Source organism: Diadema antillarum, unplaced genomic scaffold (genome assembly GCF_040938485.1).
Source record: "Diadema antillarum isolate AM-2024a unplaced genomic scaffold, OU_Dant_1.0 seq00001066_RagTag, whole genome shotgun sequence".
NCBI lineage: Eukaryota > Metazoa > Echinodermata > Echinoidea > Diadematoida > Diadematidae > Diadema > Diadema antillarum.
The window spans coordinates 252,847-277,051 of NW_027271892.1; the positions used below are offsets into that span (position 1 = coordinate 252,847).

A 24,205-nucleotide genomic window follows, 5' to 3' on the forward strand; every position below is an offset into this window, starting at 1 on the left:
GGGGACATCTCTGAGATGTCCCCTGGGGACCAGCCAGGTCTCCAGGGAGTAACCGGAGAATCGAACAGGTTCATATTTTTCAGAGATGTTTTCCAGTCTCCAGCTAGTCTCGTAGACATCTTCTTGACGTCTTCATCAGTTGCGGCCAAGTCTTGGAGACAAATTTTGTGTATGTAACCTCGTCAACCATGTAAGGACTCATGGCAACCTGCTGACCTCATTTTTGCCCTGTTTGGAGATGTCCGAGACGTTGCCCTGGAGTCACCTTTTTGGTGAGAGTGCAAACCATTTTTGGTCTTTGGAGTCATTCGAGTCGCTGCAACTGATCGGTCGCGGCAGTAGTGGTGATGTCTCCTCCATTGAGATAAGCCCTGTAGCGTCATGAAAATTGTGTTTCCCTTGGCATTAATGTTGTGATTCATCACTCTCTAATTTAGTGTAATGTTTGTGAGGTGTCCCTCAGTGATATAGAGTTATGGTACGCATGTGGTTTTGTCTCTTAGTCATCACAGGAGAATGTCCACTACATTGTGCGAGATCATGCGTGATGTAGTCCCACCTATGCCAGTCAGTGTGTGGGTTTCTTCATCGTAGAGAATCAGGCATTTTGCAAAACTGCACAGGGGTTGAAACTGTAACGTCTACTTGTGGGGCAAAACAAAATTGACTGTAGACATTGGATACTTTGTATGAGCTGTACTGTCCAGACTTGATGTGTTCTTTGTTGCCTGAAAGGAAAGGAGACTGTGAAATAATTGTATGCCAGTCGCACAACCAGGTCCTCTCCGGCAATTCTGTTGTACACTGGGAAATTTGCATTTGTGCTAATGACAAACTGGCTTTCAATTATTGGCATTTGCTTTCTGCGGTGTAACACCGTGCTGTTGTGTCCTTACGTCTTGGGTGGACATAAAGGTGTCAGTCTGGGTGTGCAGACACACAATGTCCCGATACTGTTTTCTTTGGTTATTTAGTATGTATGCCATGTGTACAGTTGAATGTGTAGGTATGATTTCTGAAAAGTACTGAGATTTATATGACAAAAACAGATAATTGCCTCATGACTGTAATTTCTCCAGTGTAAAAGTTTAACTGTTGTCTTTTTTTAAAACCCCTTTAACAGTAAAATCTTTTCAGACGTTGATTAGTTGAATATTTGCTGAAGATAAATTGTCATGTTTTTCAGTGTGTATTTTGGGTCATATATGCTAGTATAGCAAGAGAAGAGAGGAGCTATTTTTTTCTTAAATCTTGTTGACAGGGATGCACCATTATAGTATGAAGGTATTGCCTTTTTAGAGGTGTAATAAAACATGACATCCTCATGCGACTTACATGTGACCCGCCACAACAAAAGGATCCTTAAGTCTGGGGAGGACGATTATCTGATGTGACATTATTCCTTTACTCTTCCACTTTAATTTCATATATAACACAACTCATAAAAATACTTGGTTGCAGAGATATCAATGATTGTATTAGCGCATGTCAAGTGGTGTAGGAAATCGGCGTTTTGAGAAAACCGCCTTCAAAATTCCCTCATGAGATCAAGGGGAGGCAAGACAGTTTTCACCTCTTGATAATAGAAGGTATGCTTGTAGCAACCTCCACAATGTTCATTCAAGCTTAGCGCCAGTGATCTACACATGACCAATCAGTAACCAGGATGCTGCCCACTGACCAATAAGATAACTCCCTCGTTGCTAGGGGCGGAGTCTAGCTGCAGCGCTAAATCCAAATCTTCGGACACGTTTCTGTTCCGTTGAAAGTTGAACTAGAAATGTCGCTAAGGCGACTGGTATGCCTCCGCCATAATGCATGATTCTCCTAATAGGTCTATAGTACATGTAGACAATGTGTGATTACATTTTCACAAAATTGGCAAAATATTAAAATGACAAGTTTGTCACAAATATGTTGAATATTCACCTTCCTTGACCTACATTTGTAGGTTTAATTGGATGAATAGGAGAGCATGTATTTGGGGATTTAAAGGGGAAGGCTAGTACCTGATCAGTGGGAATCAGTGCGAATGCTGGGGGATGACTATTCCAATCCTTATGGGATTTATTCAAGAGTACATTATCATATCTATTGTTGTGTGAAAAATATTTGCTTCAGAATGGTCTCATATTCAAGTAATGTGCAGTTTAATGTTTCCAGGTAAGCGTCCCTGGTCAGTGACGGGGCATTAATCTGCACATATCTTGAATATGAGACCGTTTTGATGCAAATGATTTTCACACAACCGTAGATATGTAATGTACTCTTAAATGAATCCCACAAGGATTGGAACAATCATCCCCAAGCATTCGCACTGATTCCCACTGATCAGGTACTAGCCTTCCCCTTTAAGGACTTTAACTTGACTTTGACCCATTCATAAGTTTATAACGCTCTGAGTAATTTTCAAGGTATGGAGAAAAAGTGCAATTTCTGTATTGAAAAGTTCATCGTTACCATTTTCATCTGGCCTTTGACCCTAAGATTCATAGGATAATCACTGTCAGGCACAACATGCATAAATATGTAGTAAGTTTCAAGATAACTTGAGCCACTTCTGAGATATGGAGGAAAAAGTTAGTTCAGCACTTTCCCTTGATCTTTGACCTTTTGACCTTTGAGGCAAACAAAAAAAAGAAGAAAAAGAAAGTTTCCAGAGAATCTCTATTAGGTTATACATTCATACACCAAGTGTAAAAAAAAATAATAATAATCCTGCTGGCATTGCATAAATATGAGGGAAATAGTAAAATTTTGAAGTGTTGCTCTTGACCTTTGACCCCAGACCTTTGACCCATGAACCCTAAATTCTCTAGATAATCACTGCCAGTCAGTACATGTATATATACTATGTTCCATGAAGATACCTTGAACAATTTCCAAGATACCGAGAAAAAAGTGAAGTTTTAATATTTTTACTTGACCTTTTGACCTTTGACCTTTGACCTCATGACCCCAAACTTTCACCAGAGAATCTTAATTGGGTAATACATGTATACACTAAGTTTCAAGAAAACATCTTCAAGCATTGCATAGTTATGGTGGAAATAGTGAAATTTTACGTATTTGACCTTGACCTTTTGACCTTTGACCTTGAGCATGTGCACCCAAAAGTTGATAGGCACAACTTCACCCCCTAATACACATACATGCCAAGTTTCATTAGGATACCTCAAAAGGTTTTTTAGTTACGCTGTCCACAAAATTCATTACGGAAGGAAGGACGGACGGACGGAAAGACGGACGGACGGATGGACGGACGGAAGGACGGACGGACGGACGGACGGACGGACGGACGGACGGACAACCCGAAAACATAATGCCTCCGGCACCACTTCGTGGCGGAGGCATAAAAATCATGGCCCAGAAAAATGCTGATTTCTTGCCTCTCCTTTGATCATTTTGCCTCAAAATTTCGGCAGATGTTAGACAATACATTAGACTACAAAATTATGTACAAAACAGAAATCCTATAGTTTTGACTGATTTTGATGATCTGACTTCAAACTCAATTTTCTCAGCTCAGCCGTTAGCAACTTCAGGATCCTTTTGTTGTGGCAGGTCACTTATATTCCCCGTGATATAATATTTTCCTAAAATGTGTAGTTCTTAGGGAAAATATTACCCAGAAGTGAAAATATAAATGCCAAGGGACCATTCAGCAGTATATTTGTACAGTGACAGACTAGGCAATATAACAGTCAACCTCGCCTAAGTTGAATCTATTTGGACTGAAGAAATACTCACAATAGCTTCAACTTACAGAAAATTCGACTTTTGAGGGATCAAAATCAATAGCATATAGAGAAGAGGACTTGAAAAGACCTTCGACTTAGGCGATTATTCGACTTAATGCAAGGTCGACTTAAGCCAGGTTGACTGTACTATGAACTGATCTACATAGATACACATCATTTTATACTAGCCCCATTGCATCCAGTCAAATTCTTGAATCACATTGCCTGACGTGATATCAATGGTAACAATATGACAATTTTGATCCTCGCTGCATCAGTCATGTGATTGCGTTGTGACCAATCACTGACCAATATTTATATGCACCATTTGATGTCAGTAAATATTTTTCACAGAACAAATGTATACTCTATTTTCTTTTGTTAGAAGATATTTATTTTAACCACTTTTTAGTGGACAGTACACCCAGGTGGTTTCTTTGAAAGAAAAGTTATAATGTCAAAAGTGAAATTACCTAAACAAAGTGCACATTTTCTTGTTGCTGCTACTGCTCTTATGAAGTATATTACAAGAAAAAGAAGTCTTATATTGAAGAGCTATTCTGAACCAGTTAAGAGGTTAGTCTGAAAAGAAAGAGTAAAATTGTGGAATTTTGCTTATTTATCTGTAAACAGTTTTTAATACATTTAATATGAATATGAAAATGAGTGTGTTAATGATGTGTCATGGCCTCACAACTTACCATACAGTTTGTACGCAAAAACTTTGAATATCCAGTCTTTTTGTTCAAACGTAATTATGTTTCAGCCTCAAATCCTAATGTGTTTGAGCGATCATTATTTTGAAAGTTATTTAGTCGGGAGTTACCATTTGTTTTACATTTATAGTATAGCATAAAAATTAAATTTCATATATATATTTTTTGTACACAATCAACGGAAAATTGGATGATAATGACATCATCTGTCTTATTTGCATACCAGCAGCTTTTCAAGAACTGTTTTTCAAAAAAAAAAAGTGAATCTTTAAAATCTCAGAACTTCCTTACATTGAGTCTGAGTTTGAGCAAATTTTTATTCATGCTTGTGAGATTGTACTTGTTCTTTTCAGACTAACTTTTAAGTGATTAGGACTTTCCCTTTAATTGCAATTAGGACTCTGGAGATGATTTATCGTGCTAAATAGCCGTGTGCTCAGTGTTTGCATGTTTCTCTGTGCGACGAGGGTAGAAAGAAATTTATTCTATCTAGCTTTTTATTTGTTTTTTTTTCTGCTTTATCTTGTAAAAATGTACATCTGTGTTGTACATGTGATAGTGTCAGTTGATTTATTGTATCTATGACATTCCAGTAAATTTTGAAGTAATTATCATCTGTGACACAGATAGGAACCAAGATGACACAAATAGGAATCCAGCTTTTACACTGCAGTGGTCATCAGTTTTAAGTAACCATTGCATTGTAAGTACATAATTGAAGTTATTGAAGAAAGGAGAAGGTGAAGAAATATATATCAAGTGTTGAAACTAATTCATATGTTGGGAACTTTTTTTTTCTGTCTATGAATAAAGTGTAATAATGGAGGTTATTATCGGAGATACTTTCTCTTACAGGAGAAGTGTGTGTTGGCAATTTGTTTAATGCGTGTGAAATATCTTAGCAGCAGAATATGACACTTCATTTTCAGTTTTGACAAAGTATGTTGTGTATCATTTTTTTTTATTGTTATTTTTAATATCGAGTTGTGATACGTTTCTTTTTGGAACAACAAACAAAGAAGAATATTTATATTTTGTATGTACAATGTATTGATGGGCACAAATTTCCCAGGGGAGGTTTGATAAAAGTTTATGTTGTCTGGCATACTCGTATTGTGAAAAGTAGCTGCCTAACCATGAGAGGATGTGAATCAGCTGCAAGCTACATTGTGTAAGAGAGTGGCAACTCATGCACGTAAAAATCCTGCTTCATTCATTCATTACGAAGAGCAGGGTGCACAACCTGGTGGAGTGGTCCTGCCTCACATCCAACTGGACCCCATGGAACACTAGCTAGTACAGCTGAACATTAGCTATCCAGCCATCTTCTCAGATGGAAAATGAAACAAACAAACAAAACATTAAATTGGTGAACCTAGAGTTCTTTAATACAGCCATATTTGGATCCAGTATACACAGAACCATGAGTTAGTGATAAAACATGCTAGTTGATTTGTGCCTTAGGTGCATGAAAAAAACAAAAACACTTGTAAATCACCCCAAAGGCTTGATGTGTTTTGATGGTTCACAAGTGCAGTGCACACTTAGGCCTATAGTCTCTAATTCCGTCTTTTGAAAGTTTTTTTTCCCCTTCTGCGTTTTACTACAGCTTTAAAACAGCTTTTTCTCCTGTTTTATAGTATTTTTTTTTTGAGGGGGGTATGAGAGAAAATATTCTATTATCACATTTTTTTGTTTTGTTCTTTTCACTGCACAAAACTAGTGTCAACACATTTCTTTTGTCACTATTTCTGCCTCAACACCTATGTCTGTTCCATGTCGCTGCAATTTGGTTTCTCTGGCTATTTTTTTATCTTTTTTGGGGTGGGGGTGGGGGGGGGGGGGGTGGGGGTGGCATACAGTGGCGGATCCAGAGGGGGGAGCACCAGGTGCCCACCCCTCTTTATTTGTTGTTAAAAACAAAAGAAATAAAAAAAAATGAGATGAAACCCAGAAGTAGCACCAAAAATACTGTTTGTGCCCCCCCCCCCCTCTCACAGAATTCCTGGATCCACCCCTGGGATATGCACTCTTCAAGTGAATTTTTTTCACTTGAAGAGTGCATATCCCAGGGGTGGATCCAGGAATTCTGTGAGAGGGGGGGGGGGGCACAAACAGTATTTTTGGTGCTACTTCTGGGTTTCATCTCATTTTTTTCTATTTCTTTTGTTTTTAACAACAAATCAAGAGGGGTCGGGCACCCTGGTGCTCCCCCCTCTGGATCCGCCCACTGTAAGCCACCCCCCCCCCCCCCACACACACACATGCATTCATGATCACACAGTTAGTTTTGCGTTGGATTGTGCCCATCTGTGCGTGTGTATGTTCATACTCGTTATGATTGCCTATCTGAATTATATTTGTATTCGTTTAGGAAACAAATGCTTCTATTTTGTTTATGGCAATACTCTTATTTAATTCAATTGTGTAATTAAAATGATGATGCTTCTGTAATGCTTTTGACTCCGTTTGCTTCTATTCCCTTTTACTTTTTTTTTTTTTTTTTTTTGGTTGCTTTTTTGTGTGTGTGTGCATGTCCGTTTAAGTTCAGGAAGGCAACTTACAGATAATTAAATAATCAATTTGCACCAGCAAAGTTGTATGCATAAGAGATGGAGTTATCCATTTTTGCTTCGACAAAAGACAACACTTTTCAATCAAAACAAACCTATCGAGCAGTAGTTCGCTGTCCCTTTCAGTATTATTGGCAGCATTATCATTATACGCAGATAATCGGATAATAGGACACGCGAACAAAAATCGGCATGTGAAATTTGTACTTGTTTATGCCATTAAACAAGCAGAAACGTGCATAATATAGCCTATTAATTCGAAAGACTTAACACTCTTACATAAGTGCTAAACAAAACGTTAGCGATTACATTTATCGTGCACAAACAATGCTTAGATGTGAACTTCTTTATGAGATACATGCGTTCTTTGAAGATTTGACGAAAAACTGAACGGATTTATTTTTGTTCCGCGTAGTAATTAGCATAAAATTGTTGAAATCAAGAACCTCTTCCTTGGTCCCACCATGGTCTCAAAATTCACACTCTCTGGAGGAGCGGCTTAGAGCATGGAAAGTGAATAAGTGCATCGATAGTGCATATAAATGTATATCAGCCCTACACATAAATTTGCACACACAGGCCGAATATTGCCAAGAGATTCTTCTCACAGGCTAACGCCTCCCTCGTAGCTCGGTCCCTCATTATGTGCACGTTCACAGAAATTAAAGGAAGCCAAAACCCAGTATAAATGTAGGACTAAGTGAAAGCAGCGATATTAGTAGAACACAAATGATCAGTGAAAGTTTGAGGAAAATGGGACAATCCGTTCAAAAGTTATGAATGTTTAAAGTTTCGGTGCCGTCATCGCTTTATTTGAGAAGAATAAATATTCTTCATGTCGTCATTATGGACAACAATTATAAGGCAAACATGAAGAAAAATCAACACATTTTTACTTTCCTAGCATAATGTAGTTAAATGGAAGAGCACTTAATTGACTCCTTCAGAAAGAAGGGGGATCCCAAATTCAAGGAAGCGTGCCCGCGGGGAAGCGATCAACCTAAGTCAGATTAGCACTGTTGCGTGCGTGGGTAGGCAATCAGCCTGCAAAGGTCTTTGATCACAATGGATGGATAGTTAAAATGATAAAGCCTACGTTGTCAGTATACTCTAGTCAACGCAGTAGCTTGGATGAGCATAACGTATTCCCTATACTTGACAAGGTTTGAAAAGATAAAAGCTCTCCCGCGCGGCTGCTGAAAACGGAGTGTTTTTGTATCGAGCGCTTTGATCCCGACGGTGAATGAATGAATGCCACACACCCGATGCGTTACCTCGCACTCTGACGCAGTAGATTGAATGAGCAGAGCGTGTTTCGCCGTCGCCACTTGGAAGATTCGATTCTCCTGCGTGGTGTTTTTGTGTTAGTCAGCTATTGTCCTCCTGCTTACATGCGGGTATCAGCAGTGGATATTTTTATGTTTCATCGCATCTGCATATTATAATATATGGCGAGATACCTCGGTTTACTCTTCAGATACTCATTACGAAGGAAATCGCGCTCTCACACTTTGTTCTACAATAATAGGTGTTTCTAATCATATTCATCACTTTGGATTGAAACAGGGGCAATATCCTCTTGATTTAATAAGATGCAGATTACAATTATAAAACAGGTAACATCACATTCTGCCCAATGTGAAAGAAGAATCATAATGTAACCACTCAGTGCTTCAGAATTGATGTGATTCCGTTGTTGCATGGAGCAACACACACCAATCAAAATAAAATGGTAGACATTTCATTGAAAACCTGAGCAGCAATGACCGACGCCACTGACAAGATAGGGGGACAAAACCCGATGTCCGGTACTACTGCGAGTGATGAGTACATTGCCGGAGGGTGCTTCAACCTCAGTTTGTTAGTGACCATCGTATCGTGTTTAATCGCTCTCTACATCATTCCAAGGCTGCTCAGCGCGGCGGGACGTCGTCATCACAGTGATGAGGGACGATACGCTAGTCGAGTTCATCGACTTCCACCGGGCCCCCGTGGACTTCCCTTTCTTGGCTCCCTGCTTGATTTTCGGTCCGACGTCTTCGAAAAGCTGGCTGATCTCACCAAGTTACACGGTCCTATCGTCTATCTTCAGGTACGATGGCTTTCTTCTTGGAATAGTAAGCATTTGAGGGGCTGTGAACGATTTTTTTTATTTTTTTTAAAATAATTTTTACACAGGATGTATGCAGAGAAAACTCATAAACAAAATGTTTGTGTATAGTTATCTCCTTAAAACTCATGTACTGTACAAATTTGATTTGTGAAGTTGTAAGGGAAATCGAACGATCTCGTAGGGTCTATTCAACTGTCATGAATTTGTTAATGGTTTTGGTGCCGCCATCGCTTGATGAAAAGACCGCACCAGTTGGTAACGTCACGGCAAAACAACGATAGATAACGAAGATATATTCCTCAACATCTTATTTTTTTTACTACTGTATATGTAATAATGAAGGGGAAATCAACTTACCTCTCTCAGAAACAGGAATACTATCACCCATAACATAATGTTGTCAATAATAAGTGGCAATGTAATCCTTTTTACTAGAAATTATATACATGTATACTCCTTCTCAAAAGGCTTATAATTATCATCACGAACCAATACATTAATGTATACCGAACTGGACTCCAGGTACAAGCATGTATACTGACAAAGTCATTATAAGAAATGCAGAGACTCCAACCCCAAGCACCTTCTGATCTGGCGATTCTCCCGCCTGAAACCCCTAGCAAACGGGAGACTCCAAGTTAATGTGCGATCACGAGCGCGAAGCGCAAAGTTACTTGCGGCCGGGGTCCAGGTCTAGCTCTCTTATAGCTCTAGGGTTCTAGATGCTCTCTGGTGCTATCTAAGGCTTATTTTCGAACATACGATGGCAATAAGTAAGAAATCCTTTCCAACGGGAGACACAGAGCCAGGGCGGGAGAAATTAAATCTCAAGCGGGAGAACGGGAGATTTTGCATAAATGGGCTTTCGGCGGGAGTTCACCCGTCGAAACGGGAGAGTTGGTGTCTCTGGAAATGAATGGAATAGAGCTTGTTATTGGATTTGCATGGGGGGGGGGGGGATGGTATGCTTCCCACCTCCCTGGATATGAACTGAATACATCGGGAACTTCAACATAGCAAGGACGAATCCAGTTAATTTTGTTTTATTTTGTCTTGTGTTTTAATCCAGCGCATTGGTGCGGAGCTTGGAGTAAACATGCAGAGATCGTCCTTGCCCTTATACTGAATCATCTGTCACTCACTGCTAATCGCGATACTTCCCTGTGTATATCGGGAGTTTCAGCTGTTTTGTTCCAAGTGTCCTAACCCACTCATCCGTGCCCGCGATAAATAATTTACAGTTTTGTCGACCACTATTCATCAATTTACCTGCATACGAAGTCGAAAGGTCTTAAAAAGTCGTAAAAGGTTGCAAGAGGTATTGATGGCAGCCTTTTGGCAGGGAGATTTCTCTCATAAGGCTGCGTTCACGTAGAAGTATTCGGTATTCGGTATTCGGTATTCGGTAGGGCCTATTCGCTATTCGCTATTCCGGCACCGAGTACACCATCATCCGCACCGTCAACTCACCATCCCGTGCAGTGAGGATTTCTTCCTCCTACATCCCAGCAAATCTTATTAACAATTTCTAAACTGCATCAAAATGTCAGTCTACATGCTTATTTTTGCTAAAGGGCAAATCCAGACCAAAAGTGTCATTATTTCATGAACGAGAGACGGTATACGCTGCAAGAAAATCGAACAAGCTCGATTCCCACTTTGCTATACTTTTCGCAGCTATTCGGTACTTTCGAATAGTGCCCTCCTATGTGAACCGGTGTGAGGAAATCCTATCGTTCGATTCAAGCTATTCGCGTGCCCTCGAAAAACGAGCCCGAATACCCGAATAGTATACTGTACTTCTATATAAACACGGACTCAAGTCCCCTCACTCTCCCGAATCCCGGATAAACTATGCCAGTGTTGGGGTGCATGATAGCTAATAATTTTTCAAAAGTACCCGTCATTAACGCGAAATAGGCCAAATAGGGAGCTTGTTATTGGATTCTTATGTAGCAATGGGAAAAGAAAAAAAGAAAGAAAATGACATGAGCGCATTATTGAACTGGCAGGGAGGACATTTAGCGCGTTTTTGTGTGTATTGTGTGTGTGTGTGTGTCAACGGCGTAGCCAGGATTTCATCTTAGGGGGGGCGGTTAGTCTGCGAGGGAGCGAAGCGACCGAGCCCGAGCGAGCGGAGCGAGCGAGGGGGGGGGGGGGGAGGGTGTGGGAGGGGGGTGTCCCCCCTCCGACGGTAAGAACTTTTTGCATTTGGATGTTGTAAATGGTGCAATTTGATGCATGTTTTTGCGCGTTTTATTGACGTGAAACAGTCCCACTTGTTTATGGTAGCAGTTTATTTTGATGTAGGTTATTATTGAACAATTTGCCTATAAAATGGTATAATTCAAATACACTTCTTGTATTAATTCTTTTCACTGAATATCATGAACGCAACTGAACCCGAGCGAGCGGAGCGAGCGAGGGGGTAGGGGAGGGTGTGGGAGGGGGGTGTCCCCCCTCCCACAGTAAGAAAACTTTTTGCATTTTGATGTTGCAAATGGTGCAATTTGATGCATGTTTTTGCGCGTTTTATTGACGTGAAACAGTCCCACTTGTTTATGGTAGCAGTTTATTTTGATGTAGATTATTATTGAACAATTTGCCTATAAAATGGTATAATTCAAATACACTTCTTGTATTAATTCTTTTCACTGAATCATGAACGCGACTGAACCCGAGCGAGCTGAGCGAGCGAGGGGGGAGGGGAGGGGAGGGTGTGGGAGGGGGGTGTCCCCCCTCCCACGGTGAGAACTTTTTGCATTTTGACGTTGCAAATGGTGCAATTTGATGCGTGTTTTAACGAGTTGAAACAGTCCCACTTGTTTAAGGTTGCAGTATATTTTAGTGTAGATTATTATTGAACAATTGCCTATAAAATGGTATGATTTAAATACACTAGTCTTCTTGTATTAATTCTTACACTGAATATCATGAACGCTGTCTGTTCAGCAATCAAACAGAAAAAGCATGCACACGAGGGTGTAGATAGGGGCATGCACATCCCCTCCCACACGAAGGTGATTTTACGTTTTCAGACCTGAAATTCAGCGATCTGGTGCAAATTTTTGGTGCAATACTTTTTCATCGAAGTGTTAAAATCACGGAATTTAGCTCTTATTCCGAATGTGCACCATCTGTGCGTATGTATAAAGTCTAGTGAGGTAGAGCTTAGGGGAAGGGGGATTCCCCCTCCCGCTCGCGGAACTTTTGCGTTTTTAGAATTGAAATAAAGCGATCTGGGTATAGCCACAATGTACTTCTTTGCATGGCGGGGGGGGGGGGGGGAGCAGGGAGAAGGCGTGGGCGAGTGTTATCTCCACCCTTCCCTTCCGATGGAGCTTTTATCTCTTTAAGGTTGAAATTGAGATATCTCGTATACGCATATTTGATGGAATCAACATTTGGGAAATCACCAAAAAAAAAAAAAACTGATGGGGGGGGGGGCTGAGGGAGGAAAGGGTCGATTAAAAGGGGAAATTCCCCTTATACAAGAGGTAACCTTGAGGTTTCGGAATGTAAGTGATAAGTCTTGTGCACTCAGAATTATTCAGAATTGTTTGTAAATCTAAAAAGTGTACTTAGCTAATGAAAGAGGCACAGAGGGGGAGGGTTTGGGAGGGGGATACCCCCTCCCAAGCACGGGAGATTTTGCATATTTTGAATTGAAATTCAACGATCTGGTGCACACTTTGAGTGAAATATTAAAAAAAAATATCTTATTTGATGAAAGGTTGCAAAGGAGACCCGCTTCATGTGCATGCATACAGTATGCAGGCATTTTTTTTCCGCCTCCCAAATCCCCGGTCCAAATCTTAGGGGGGGGGGGGGGGGCGACCGCCCCCATCGCCCCCCCCCCCCTGGCTACGCCAGTGGTGTGTGTGTGTGTGTGTGAGTGTGTGTGTGTGTGTGTGTGTGTGTGTGTGCATTTGTTACACAATCCACCTCATCAACTAAAACGGAAGAGTGAATACAGGCCGTCCTTGCCCTTACCATGGAGCTACTAACAGAGTAGCTCCATGCCCTTACACTAGACAGCTGTCGCTAAATGTTCGCATCATGACACGTGTACTGCTTGCCGCGTGCCAGTTCAATCTTTCTCACTTAGTCTATTTTTCATCAATTTACTTACGAAGTCAATTGAAAAGGGTCTTGAAATAGTCATAAAAGGTCGCAAGAGGCAACAATAGCGGTGACAGCCCTGGGCAGGGCGATCATTTTGCTCTAAAGAATCACTACTATAGGCCTACGTCCGACCGCCCACTCCATCATTCCCGAATAAACACTTCGTACGCCTTGAAGAAGTAGCCAATCGCCTTTCAGAGTTAAAGGGATCTTAGAGTTTTGGTTGAGACTTAACTTCAGGTTTTTATCATTTTGGTGAGATAGTGAGAAACCCCTTACGAAATATAAGAGCATGTAATTCCATGAGGATTTCAACGCTTATTTGATGAAAATTGATTTTGAAATGGCTGAGATATACAAAATGGAGTGACCCTAATAACGTGTGGGACCCACATTTTATTACGATCGTTTTGTTTTACTTTGTTTTTTGATGTTTCAGCTATTCCAAACCCGATTTTCATCAAATAATCTTTGAATTTCTCTTAAAATGGTATGCTCTGTACTATTTCGTGTTTTCTTGGTATCTCGCAAAAAAAAATTAAAGCCCAATTTTCATCTCCACCAATACTGTTACCATCCCTTTAAAGTCGCTGTTGTTACACGTATACACACGTACGTGACAGGGAGCTCGTTAGCGCCTATTAGATTCTCACGACTGTGGTAAGGGAAGGGGGGGGGGGGTGATGAACTGAATGCATTACCATAACCTGTTGGGGGAACTGACGAGGTGAAAAAATGCGTTTAGAGTATTGTTGTGATTTTTTTTTCTCATCAACGTGGAGCAGTATACAGAGATCGCCCTTGCCCTTACCATGGAGCTACCCCCTGCCCTTACTTTATCATCTGCCACTCAATATTCTAATCACGACTGATTCCCGGTAGATATCGAGAGTTCGAGCTGTTTTGACGTATTGTTATAAGAGCATTGCTTCCCTTGTGTATATCACTGCTCTTCGAAAAGGTCTTAAGGGTCATAAAAGGTTGCAAAAGGTAACAACATTGATGACAGTCATTGGCAGGGCCAATTTGCTCTGAAGAATCGATACAAAGTCCGCCCACTCCGTCATCCCCGGATAAACTTCGTGCGTCTTGGAGTGGTATAGCCAATCACCTAACAGAAGCCAAACGAAGCCGTCCTTGCCCTTGGCTTAACAAGCAAGGAATATGAGAGAGCGTGAGAGCTCAACGAGACACAACAGGCTTTTTGTCGGCATATATACTTCCTACTATGATGTTTGCTTTTACGAATGTGTGTGTGTGGGGGGGGGGGGGTGGAGGATGAGAGGGTGATACCTTTGTTTTGCAGGATGTGCTTCTCGTTCTGAAACATTATCTTTTGTGTATGTGTGTGTGTGTGTGTGTTTTTTTTTTTTTTTTTTTTTTTTTTGGGGGGGGGGGGGGTTCTCATTTTTTTTTAAATATAATTGGAGCAGCAATAGTGGAACCAAGCTCGGAATGCTGTGAGCCGAGAAGCTGGCTCTATTAAAGGGTCACATGGCATGAAGTTGAGATCCCATGAGTGGCAGTGATATCAACAACGCCCAGGATAAAAGCAGTCCAATTATCTGTTTTATATACCAACTAAATCGAATAAAATTTCACTTACCAATTGCAGAATGTCATGTGGTAAATCCAAGTAGCAATGTGCAAATTTTCGCACAAGGGTCAAAATAAAATGTGCATAATTCTTACCGCTACGAACCAAAAGAGGGCTGATTAGTACCATGGGTGGTTTGGTACTATGAAGTACTATGAGACAGCTTGAGTACTTCATACCAGCATAGAGCAGTAGAGTACTCCTTTCGAACAGTTATCATTGATTATTGGAGGTAATTGTTGAATTCAATCATGTCCTCGATTTCAACCAATCAGAATCTTGGATTGATAAAAAGTAATAATGTGCATAAAATGCACTCGAAAGTAGATAATGTGTTTCTTAGCTCTTTTCACATATAGGCAGTACACTACTAGTATATAGTCCATGACGTTGTATAATGAAAATAGATATTTGAAGTTTTCTTTACAGCTTGCAATATGTCGAAATTGATAATTGGTGTGCTAATTTCTTTATGCAAAAGGTGCACGTTTGAATCACCCTCAGCCTCTTTAGAACAGACCTTTCATTAAATATACGTCATTTTCTCTGATTTGCGCGTCGTCGTTTTGCTGCACACAGATCGGCAAAACGAGGATGGTCGTTCTCAGCAGCGTCGACCTGATCAAGGAAGCGTTCCAGCGGAATGCCGCGAACTGCAGTCACCGGCCTCAGGCTATGATAAACGCCACACAGCATACGAGAGGTGAAGAAAGGGCCATCTTTTGTGTCTACGTGTCTGTGTCACGTGTTTGTTACAGAATGTCTTTGTAAATACAATATCATAAGTGCATGAAGTGAGAACAATGAGGTCACTCACGCACTCAAACACGAAAATATCCAATATGAAGATTCGGATAAGTTTGCACTTTCCCGCGACTTGTGTTTACTGCTTTCAATGAGGCACCGCGTACGTTTGGGAAAGGAACAATCTCTCGCACTATGTATATAAACATATATCATATAACAGGTTATCATATGTTTCCCTATATAGGACTGAGCATAACTTGATTGTTTCCATGTTACTGATGTGGTAAGAAAAAAAAAAAACGTTGCAGGGAAATATGCTTGGTTATGCTTGATTGGTCTCTAATGGGGGAAAGAGCATTTCGATATACCTTTTGCTCGTACATGTATGCCTTATCGATAATTTGCAGACGTCACCGGCAGAATCTTGGCTTGGGAGGTGTTTTTAGTGTGTGGGGGTATATCCTCGTAATCTGAACAAAACTAGAAAGAATGTATTATGTATGGCACATTTACATATTCTTTTTACCCCAAAAGTGATGATCATGGAATAATGAATCAATACAAGTCGAAGTGCATTTGCATAGTAAGTGTGTTCCTTGACAAACCCCGACACAGATTTTAATACGAGGGATTGCCAATTCAGCACACTGAAATCATTATTCTCTCACCCTACCCCTTCCTCGATCCACAGGTATTGTGACAACTCAGCCTGGACCCCTTCATCGTCAAAACAGAAGTCACCTCTCGAATGGTTTTCGTCTCCTGGGGCTTGGTGATTCCACTTTCAGCAATCACTTGCATAAACACATCGACCGGTTCAAGAGCAAACTCCGACAAAACACCGGCCGACCGATCCCAATGAACTCGGAGACATACGCCCTTGTCATGAAGATCTTTGCCGATTTGGCGTTGGGGAAAGTCCCACACCAAGACCCGATGGAGGAGGATAACGACAGGCTCATAAAGCTCTTAGATAAGACCCTAACTTCAAATCCAATCATGGTGTTAGTCGGCAGATACATTCCCAGTTGGCTCAAGCCGCTGCTAACCAACTGGATCGATATGTCCATTAATATCGCTGATGTCATGGTGTCCATGAAGAATCACGTGCGGGAGCATCGGAAGGATTTCGCTGGCAAGCCGACGCACCTTGTGGATGCGTTTCTGTACTGGGAGCGTGGTGGGTGGAGAAAATCAGAGGGTGAGGATGAGTGCATCCGAGAAGAACTGCAGGATGGTGACGGTCCGGAGGAACGGACGTCAGGACGCACTGCGTCCGATCCAGTCGACGAGGCGGAAAACACGGAGAACTTTGCCGGCATTCTGACGGACGTCTTTCAGGCCGGGTGCATGAGCGTGGTGGCGTTGTTGAATTGGGTTCTCCTCAACCTGGCACTCCATCCGGATGTACAGACGAAGATCCACAAGGAGTCAACGGTCAAAGACAGTAAGTTTCTAGCCTTTTGTCAAGGCCCTCTCGCTGTATGATGGCTATAACGGGAGAGCGGAGCGAGCCTAGCCCAGCACGACCGCGCGAGGTGAACAACTCAGCTGAGCTCGCTTCGTTCGCCCCCATTCGATCACCACCACACAGCGAGAGGGCCTTGACAAAAGGCTACTAAGTTTCAGGCTAGAAACTCATAATGACGCATACATACTAAATGACATTCATCACAGGGGGAAAATATAGCTTCTATACTTTGTTGTGAAGCGAATATCTGAAATGGACATGATAATATGTATACACATTTTGTTTGTAAATAGAATATTCAAAGAAACGATTTAAGTCTGTCCAGATTTCACATTAACGTTGGTTCACCGATTGTAATTAATAGCTAATGAGAAGAAACTTTCACAAGGAAGGCATACAATGATCACATCTTTGGCGAGAGGAAACTGGCAAACGTTACTTTAGCTCTAATCAAACAATAGGCGTACTGTCATTAACATTTGTTTTGTTTTCCTTTCTGACTCTCTGATGTTGTCTCCAGGCAACCAACGGCCATCGGCACTTGCGAAGAACAAGAGTTTTCCTTACACCATGGCCACCATCCTGGAGACTCTTCGCCTGTTTCCGCCAGCACCACTTGGCGCGCCGCACTGCGCGGCACGCGACACAACGATTGGCGGGTTCCACATACCACGTGACACGATTCTACTGTCCAACATCATGCTTGCCCAGCAAGACCCCAGGAAGTGGGAAGATCCCTTGGTGTTTCGTCCAGACAGATACATCGACGAAAGTGGTGGCCTGACCTCTACGGACATAATGGGATTCTCGATTGGTGAGCATGAATGATATGGAACTACGATCAGTTTTTAGGAATGTTAACATGCGAAGAGAAGGCAACTTGTTGAAACTCGAAGCGCATTCCCGTGCTAAACATTAACGGGGTAAGAGCCTAAGCGAGTTTTGAAAGTTGCCTGCTCAAACAAGGCTCAAAAGTGAGTTTTACCATGTCGCAAACTTTTCGGTATAAACAAGCCCAGTCAATGCATCAAGTATGACCCGCGTATCGATCGCCATGCATGCAGTAAAAATACACTTACCAATGACAATACATACATGCGAAGTCTCCCTTGACCAATTAAGTGCTCATTTGCAGGAACTTTCCTACGCTCAGAAAGCGCGGTGACAGAACTGATGAAGGTAATGGCACTACATGTATTAACACCGTCAACGTTATTGTTTTCATACACTCAGGAAAACGAAATGATAAAAGAAATTGCACATCAACATATAGAAATTTGCCACTACCCCAACCTTTTTGTAAATGTTACATGTAACACTCAAAACATTTTTTTAGTGTAAAATTGAACAATATGGGTGTTAGATCTAACATTTAACTAAAGGTTAGTTTGAAGGAGTGACAATAATGTGGATTTATCATTTAATTATTTTTAAAGTGTAAAGCATGTACTTGATATCAATATATCTGTACCATTTTTATTTTCTATTCACTTTCTCTTTTCAGGACCTCGCAACTGTCCCGGAAAGCTACTTTCGCTCACCTTGGTAAGAAGCGTCCTCGTCGACGTTCTCAAAGACTTCTCTCTGCGTTTACCGGACTCGTGGGCTCCGAAAAGACATCTTGGCGAGTCGTCTATTATCTACACCCCCAAACCATTCTCTCTTGTCGTGGAGATAAGACAGTGCCATGAATGAATGTTCTGAGTTCTGACTAAGAAGACAATACGGACTGGTATAATGGGGAGAAAATGCCTTGCAACGAAATTTTACCGGTTACGCCTTCAGAGTGACATCCATCACGGTGCAACACCGGTGTTGCAACGGGACACATGCTAGTAACAGAATGTTACGGAGCTATACCGTGACACATCTCACCGTTGTAGTCTGTGACGAAGCGTGCGCCTTCACATTGCCACCCGTCCCGGTACAACAGCGGTAAAACAGCGGTAAAACACCGATACAACACCGGAACATGTGGATAATGAAAATGCGGCTTTTGAGGCACAACCGCTGCAGACAGAACACTCGAACAAGGAACGGTGTGACTGATAGTCCGTGGTGTCATCTATGAAGCTACAACAGATCCTTTGAAATGTCAAACTGACCACAACCCTACATCAAACAGGGTTTGCTGATGTACCTCAACTATCGTTTTAAGCCCATCAAAAGTTACAGGGTTTCCATATCTCGACATGATGAGCTGGTGTATACAGTCCACAATGGTGCAAAATATCGAAAGGATAACACGTGGGATCCGCAGTCGACTTCATCCGAGAGATCAAAGAGACAATTTCAGATCCCTCAAATGTACGGACAATATCCATGCCACAGTCTTCAGTTTGTGAGATGACCTTCACACAAGAAACTGAAGTCAAACAGGACATAGTAAATGATTCGTTCAACTCTTGACAGATTAAGAACATTAATCATACAATTGTATCAAGATTTTCATACGACTGTTTTAGAAAGTGTTAATTGAACAATAACTATTGCACTCCCGTTGTAGCGAAGTCCTCGGGACCTGCGGTTTTCTTTCGCTTTATCGAAATTCCGTTATAGCCGAACAGTAAAGTACGTAGGCCTAAATGTTTAGGTGACACTCTTTTGACCTGAGTTTTCGCTTCGTTGTAACGAGCATTTATTTTCATTAAAACTGTGTTCGTTAAAACGAGAGTGCACTGTAATTAGCTGAGGAGATGTCATCATGGCCGCGAACAAAGTTTCATGTGGTTTGTACCTTGCACCTGAATACAATGTATAGGCCTATCGCAGTGTACTCTCATTGTAACAAGTGAGGCTATAACGAAATGCTCGCTCTACGAAGTAAAAATTCAAGACAAAAGGTTATCATCGACATAGTATTCATACATTTCCAGTACTAGTATATACTGTATATAACGCAATTTCGATACATGTATAACGAAGGAAAAGCGCCGGTCCCAAGGACTTCCGTTATAACGGGAGCGAACTATAGCCTATATTCAGAGTTTCAAACGACTGTTTTAGAAGGTGTTGACTGAACAATAACATAATTTTGATACAGTGCACTCCCGTTATAATGAAGTAAAAAAAAAATCTATACTAGTCAGTCATTAGACAGACATTCTTACTGACGTTCTCTATAGCCTTGTCAAAATGAAGGCACTTCATACTGTGAAGTTACAGCTCTGCATAGTAAAAGGTCGTATACGGTTCAGGTTTTGTGCCGCCAAAGCTTTGAATTCTTGTACTTACCGCTTTTGGCTACGATTTCAACATATTCTGTACTCACGTGTACACGCATACACACAGAAACACACACACGCACACACAAACGTATGTATGTGTACACAAACACAAAAATCAAATCCACGAACAAAAGCACACATACGCACGGAGTGACACAAAACTTATGTAAACACACAAACACAAAAAATACAATACGTAAAAAGTTGTTATTGAGATCGTTTGATAAATCATGTATGTCGCAGCTATTGTGCTTTACATGCAAGGCCCAGGTATTACAAAGGGGAAACACTGAACAGAATGAAAGCAGGCGTGAATAGATCCCAATAAATTAATCTACACAATCTCGATCGAGAACAACACAGACGTCAGATATAGATGGAGACACAACCTCATTCGATGTTCAAGTCGTCTAAAATAAACCCTGATGGACGTTCAATACCAAAGTTTATGGAATTTTAAATGTATGATTTCACAGAGCAGTGGTATGTATCTACAATCTTATAACATACAGAGATTAGAAGGCGCAATAGTGTTAAAATTGTCTTACAAATCTCCGAGGCAACTGATCATAATATCATGCTTTGGGGTCAAAATTTATAAATTTCGCCCCCTTTCCAGGTAAGAATCATCTTTTCTACGTTAAGGGGGTGTCTCACTGAGCGGTGAATGCTTGCTTACTCTCTAAAAAAAAAAATCAAGTGAAAATATTCACTCTTAAAAGAGTGAATACAAAAAAGAGTGATTTTAGAGTGAAATTGGAGTGAATTTTGAGTGAATATGTTCGTTTTCACTCGTTTTGGAGTGACCTCAGGGATCACTCCAAAATCTTCGAGTGATCCTTGAGGTCACTCCAAAATGAGTGAAAATGAACATTTTCACTCATAATTCACTACAATTTCACTCTAAATTCACTCTTTTTTGTATTCACTCTTTTAAGAGTGAATATTTTCACTCGATTTTTTTTAGAGAGTACGGTGAATGCTCGCCAGGGTACGTAAAAGGTTGCAAAAGGTTCGCTAAAGGTTGCAAGAAAATTCGCCAACAGTTTTCCTTGTCGCAAACATTTTTTTTTTTTTTGGTCGTAATTGAATTTTGAACATGTTCAAAATTTCTTTGCGAATTCATTTTTCAGCAAACAGTTGCAAGCGCTTGCAAAACAGTCGTAAGTCTCTGCAAACGGTTGTAAGACGGTGTCGCCGAAGTTCTTTCTACTTCACCAATGCTACCAACAAGTGACCATATGGTTACTGTATAAATCGCCCCATCGAGAGATATTTGCCATGTAGGTCGCCATGCCAAAGAAACAAAGTATATCCCTCGGGGGTCGGGGAGGTCCAGGAGGGTGCATGCTGCCACTTACACCTCATCCCCCTGGCTGCGACCTCCCACGAAAGGACTGGTGTCGCCTTAATCGACTCCGCACTGGAGTCGGGCGCTTCCAAGCATGCCTGCACCAGTGGAAACTTTCAGAGACAGACAGATGCGACTGCGGGGAAATACAGACAGCAGATCACCTGGTAGAGGACTGCACCATCTATCGCCTGGCGGGAGGGTGGACTGCCCTCCGTAGCCTCACCCCTGCTGCCAGGTCCTGGCTGAAGGACGCAGTCTTCACTGCATAAGACTTAAGATGACAGATCAGACAGACAGACCACAAGCAAGAAGAGAAGAAGAAGAAGAAGCGAATCCAAAATTCGCAACGTTCATAAGCATTCGTTGCTCAGTGAGATACCCCTTTTACCACAAAGAGGCGACAAGATGATGTCTATAGGATAAATGTATTACTTATATTTAATTTCATGTGAAAAGGGGATGGTTGGTGAAAATCTATGCGCAGGTCAATTGGGAGCCTTGTCAGGTGATGATGTCATCACCTCCAATTTGCATATTTTGTGGATGCTTCTCACATCACTGTTTGGTGAAAATACACGAAAATCAACTATTCCTTTCTTATTGTGTTTTACCTTGAAACCATTGCAACGTCATTGTCATTTTAGTCTCTATCAAAGTCATCCAACTTCATCATGCACTTCATTGTCTGAATGGGTGGTGGTGGTAAGACAAAAACACTATGTAGAAGGCACCTTCATGTTCATTTTCTTAAAGGCACAGGAAGTGGAGGTCACGTGAGTAAATGACAGTAGGCATACTGGATAGATTTCATAGTAGTATATACTTCAACATCAGCTGTTGACACACATGATTCTGAGAGGTGGAGATACATATCATTAATGTAAACATATTATGTACATAATTATGTATAAGTTTGCAACAGATACCTTTCATTTTTCAACCACTGATGTACACGAGCTTAAAGCGTTATATCAAATATGTATACTGAGTATCATAAATTAAATATGAATCTCATTTTTTGATTTTATATTTTGGGACAGTGTCTGTCAGTTTTCAACATGTGATTAACACGAGCTCAAGGCATATTGAATGTGATAACACTATAATGAACACAAATATAAATTTTGACATTTGAAATGATTGATGACATGCAATTTTATTTATTAAACAACACACTTCTTGTCACTGTTTGTTTGTTGTTGTTTTTTTTTCTCTCTCTCTGCCTCTCTTCTGCATTAATTGATGTAGGACTCATTATGTATTATTGCTGATGGTATGGACCTTCTTCTTTGAGGAAAATCTGATTATTTCAAATGAATGATTCCATAAATGGAATTTGTATCCACAGATCAAGCTGGGCAAATTTGCTACTTACACATGCGTAATCTGCCTCAAAATTATTACGAATGACCTTAAGTTACGCTAATTTCCTTCTTCCTTAATGCTCTTGATTGTTGGTGACACCATCTAACATGTCCAATTTGAAATATGAGAGCTGCATGGTACCATGTACTCTGATATTGTGTACTACATGAAGGTTTAGAAAAATTGGGTAGAACATGATTTTTTTTCATTTACTACCAAAAAAAAAAAGAAGAAGAAAAAAAGAATCCATTAATGACCAACATCAGTATTTCCCCCAGACAACACTGTTAAAATGAACAATGCAGTGAACAGTTTGTTGGTGCACCATTTGTGATGTTTAGTTCAAAGACTAGGTTCATAGACCTCTAAATAGTACAGTTGCATCATGAATTCTTAAAACTTTGCTGCTGGGGTGTGTATCATGCATCTGAGTATCATCCAACAGCTCAGTCAGCCAAAATCTGGCAATTTCAGAAAGTGAGGCACATTAACGTTAAGCAGAGCTTTCAAAATGTAAAAGTATGGCATATTTTATATTATATAACTTTGCATAACAAGACACTGTAAGCACCCACACATATTACAATGACAAAGCTTTACATAGATATTCATTTCTTTATACTTCGGACATGATTTTACAAGAGAAAGTATTTGGTGTGCTACTATACCTTCATAACAAAAGAATGCAGCAAATATACAGGCAATACACGACTGTGGAAATGCTTTTGTGTCTGTAATCCCGCAACAAGTTGGAATTTAAAAACTAAAGGCTAGGTGTTTCTGTATTTCAGGGTTTTTAGAAGAACAGGAGGAATGTCAGAGCAAGCAAAAATTTCAACATCATGATTTGAGACACATAATAGTATCCCAATGTTGTATCTCCCTCCTAGGCCCACACACAGTTGCAATATTGATGTAAGCCTCACCTAAATATCATCTTTTCCCATATTTTGTGCTACAAATACTGCAGAACATTCTTGATACTTCTGCATTGAAAAATAGTGACTACTTGAATACTGATCACAAACATGTTCAAACTTTGAATATGCTCTGTTCTCGCAGACACATGTGGTATAGTGCCTTGTTGAATACTGATCACAAACATGTTCAAACTTTGAATATGCTCTGTTCTCGCAGACACATGTGGTATAGTGCTTAAACGGGACTATTCAGTGCA

The 24,205-nt window shown here is 40.7% G+C and overlaps 1 protein-coding gene across 1 annotated transcript; it reads left to right on the forward strand.

The window, feature by feature from the left end:
• The first annotated feature begins 8,791 nt into the window (after positions 1 to 8,791).
• LOC139743293 (cytochrome P450 2J4-like) lies at positions 8,792 to 18,777 on the forward strand. The gene is made up of 5 exons (XM_071653786.1): positions 8,792 to 9,121; positions 15,444 to 15,567; positions 16,303 to 17,058; positions 17,603 to 17,896; positions 18,587 to 18,777. The coding sequence occupies exons 1-5, from the start codon at positions 8,792 to 8,794 to the stop codon at positions 18,775 to 18,777; spliced, it is 1,695 nt and encodes a 564-aa protein (XP_071509887.1).
• The last annotated feature ends 5,428 nt before the right edge of the window (positions 18,778 to 24,205 follow it).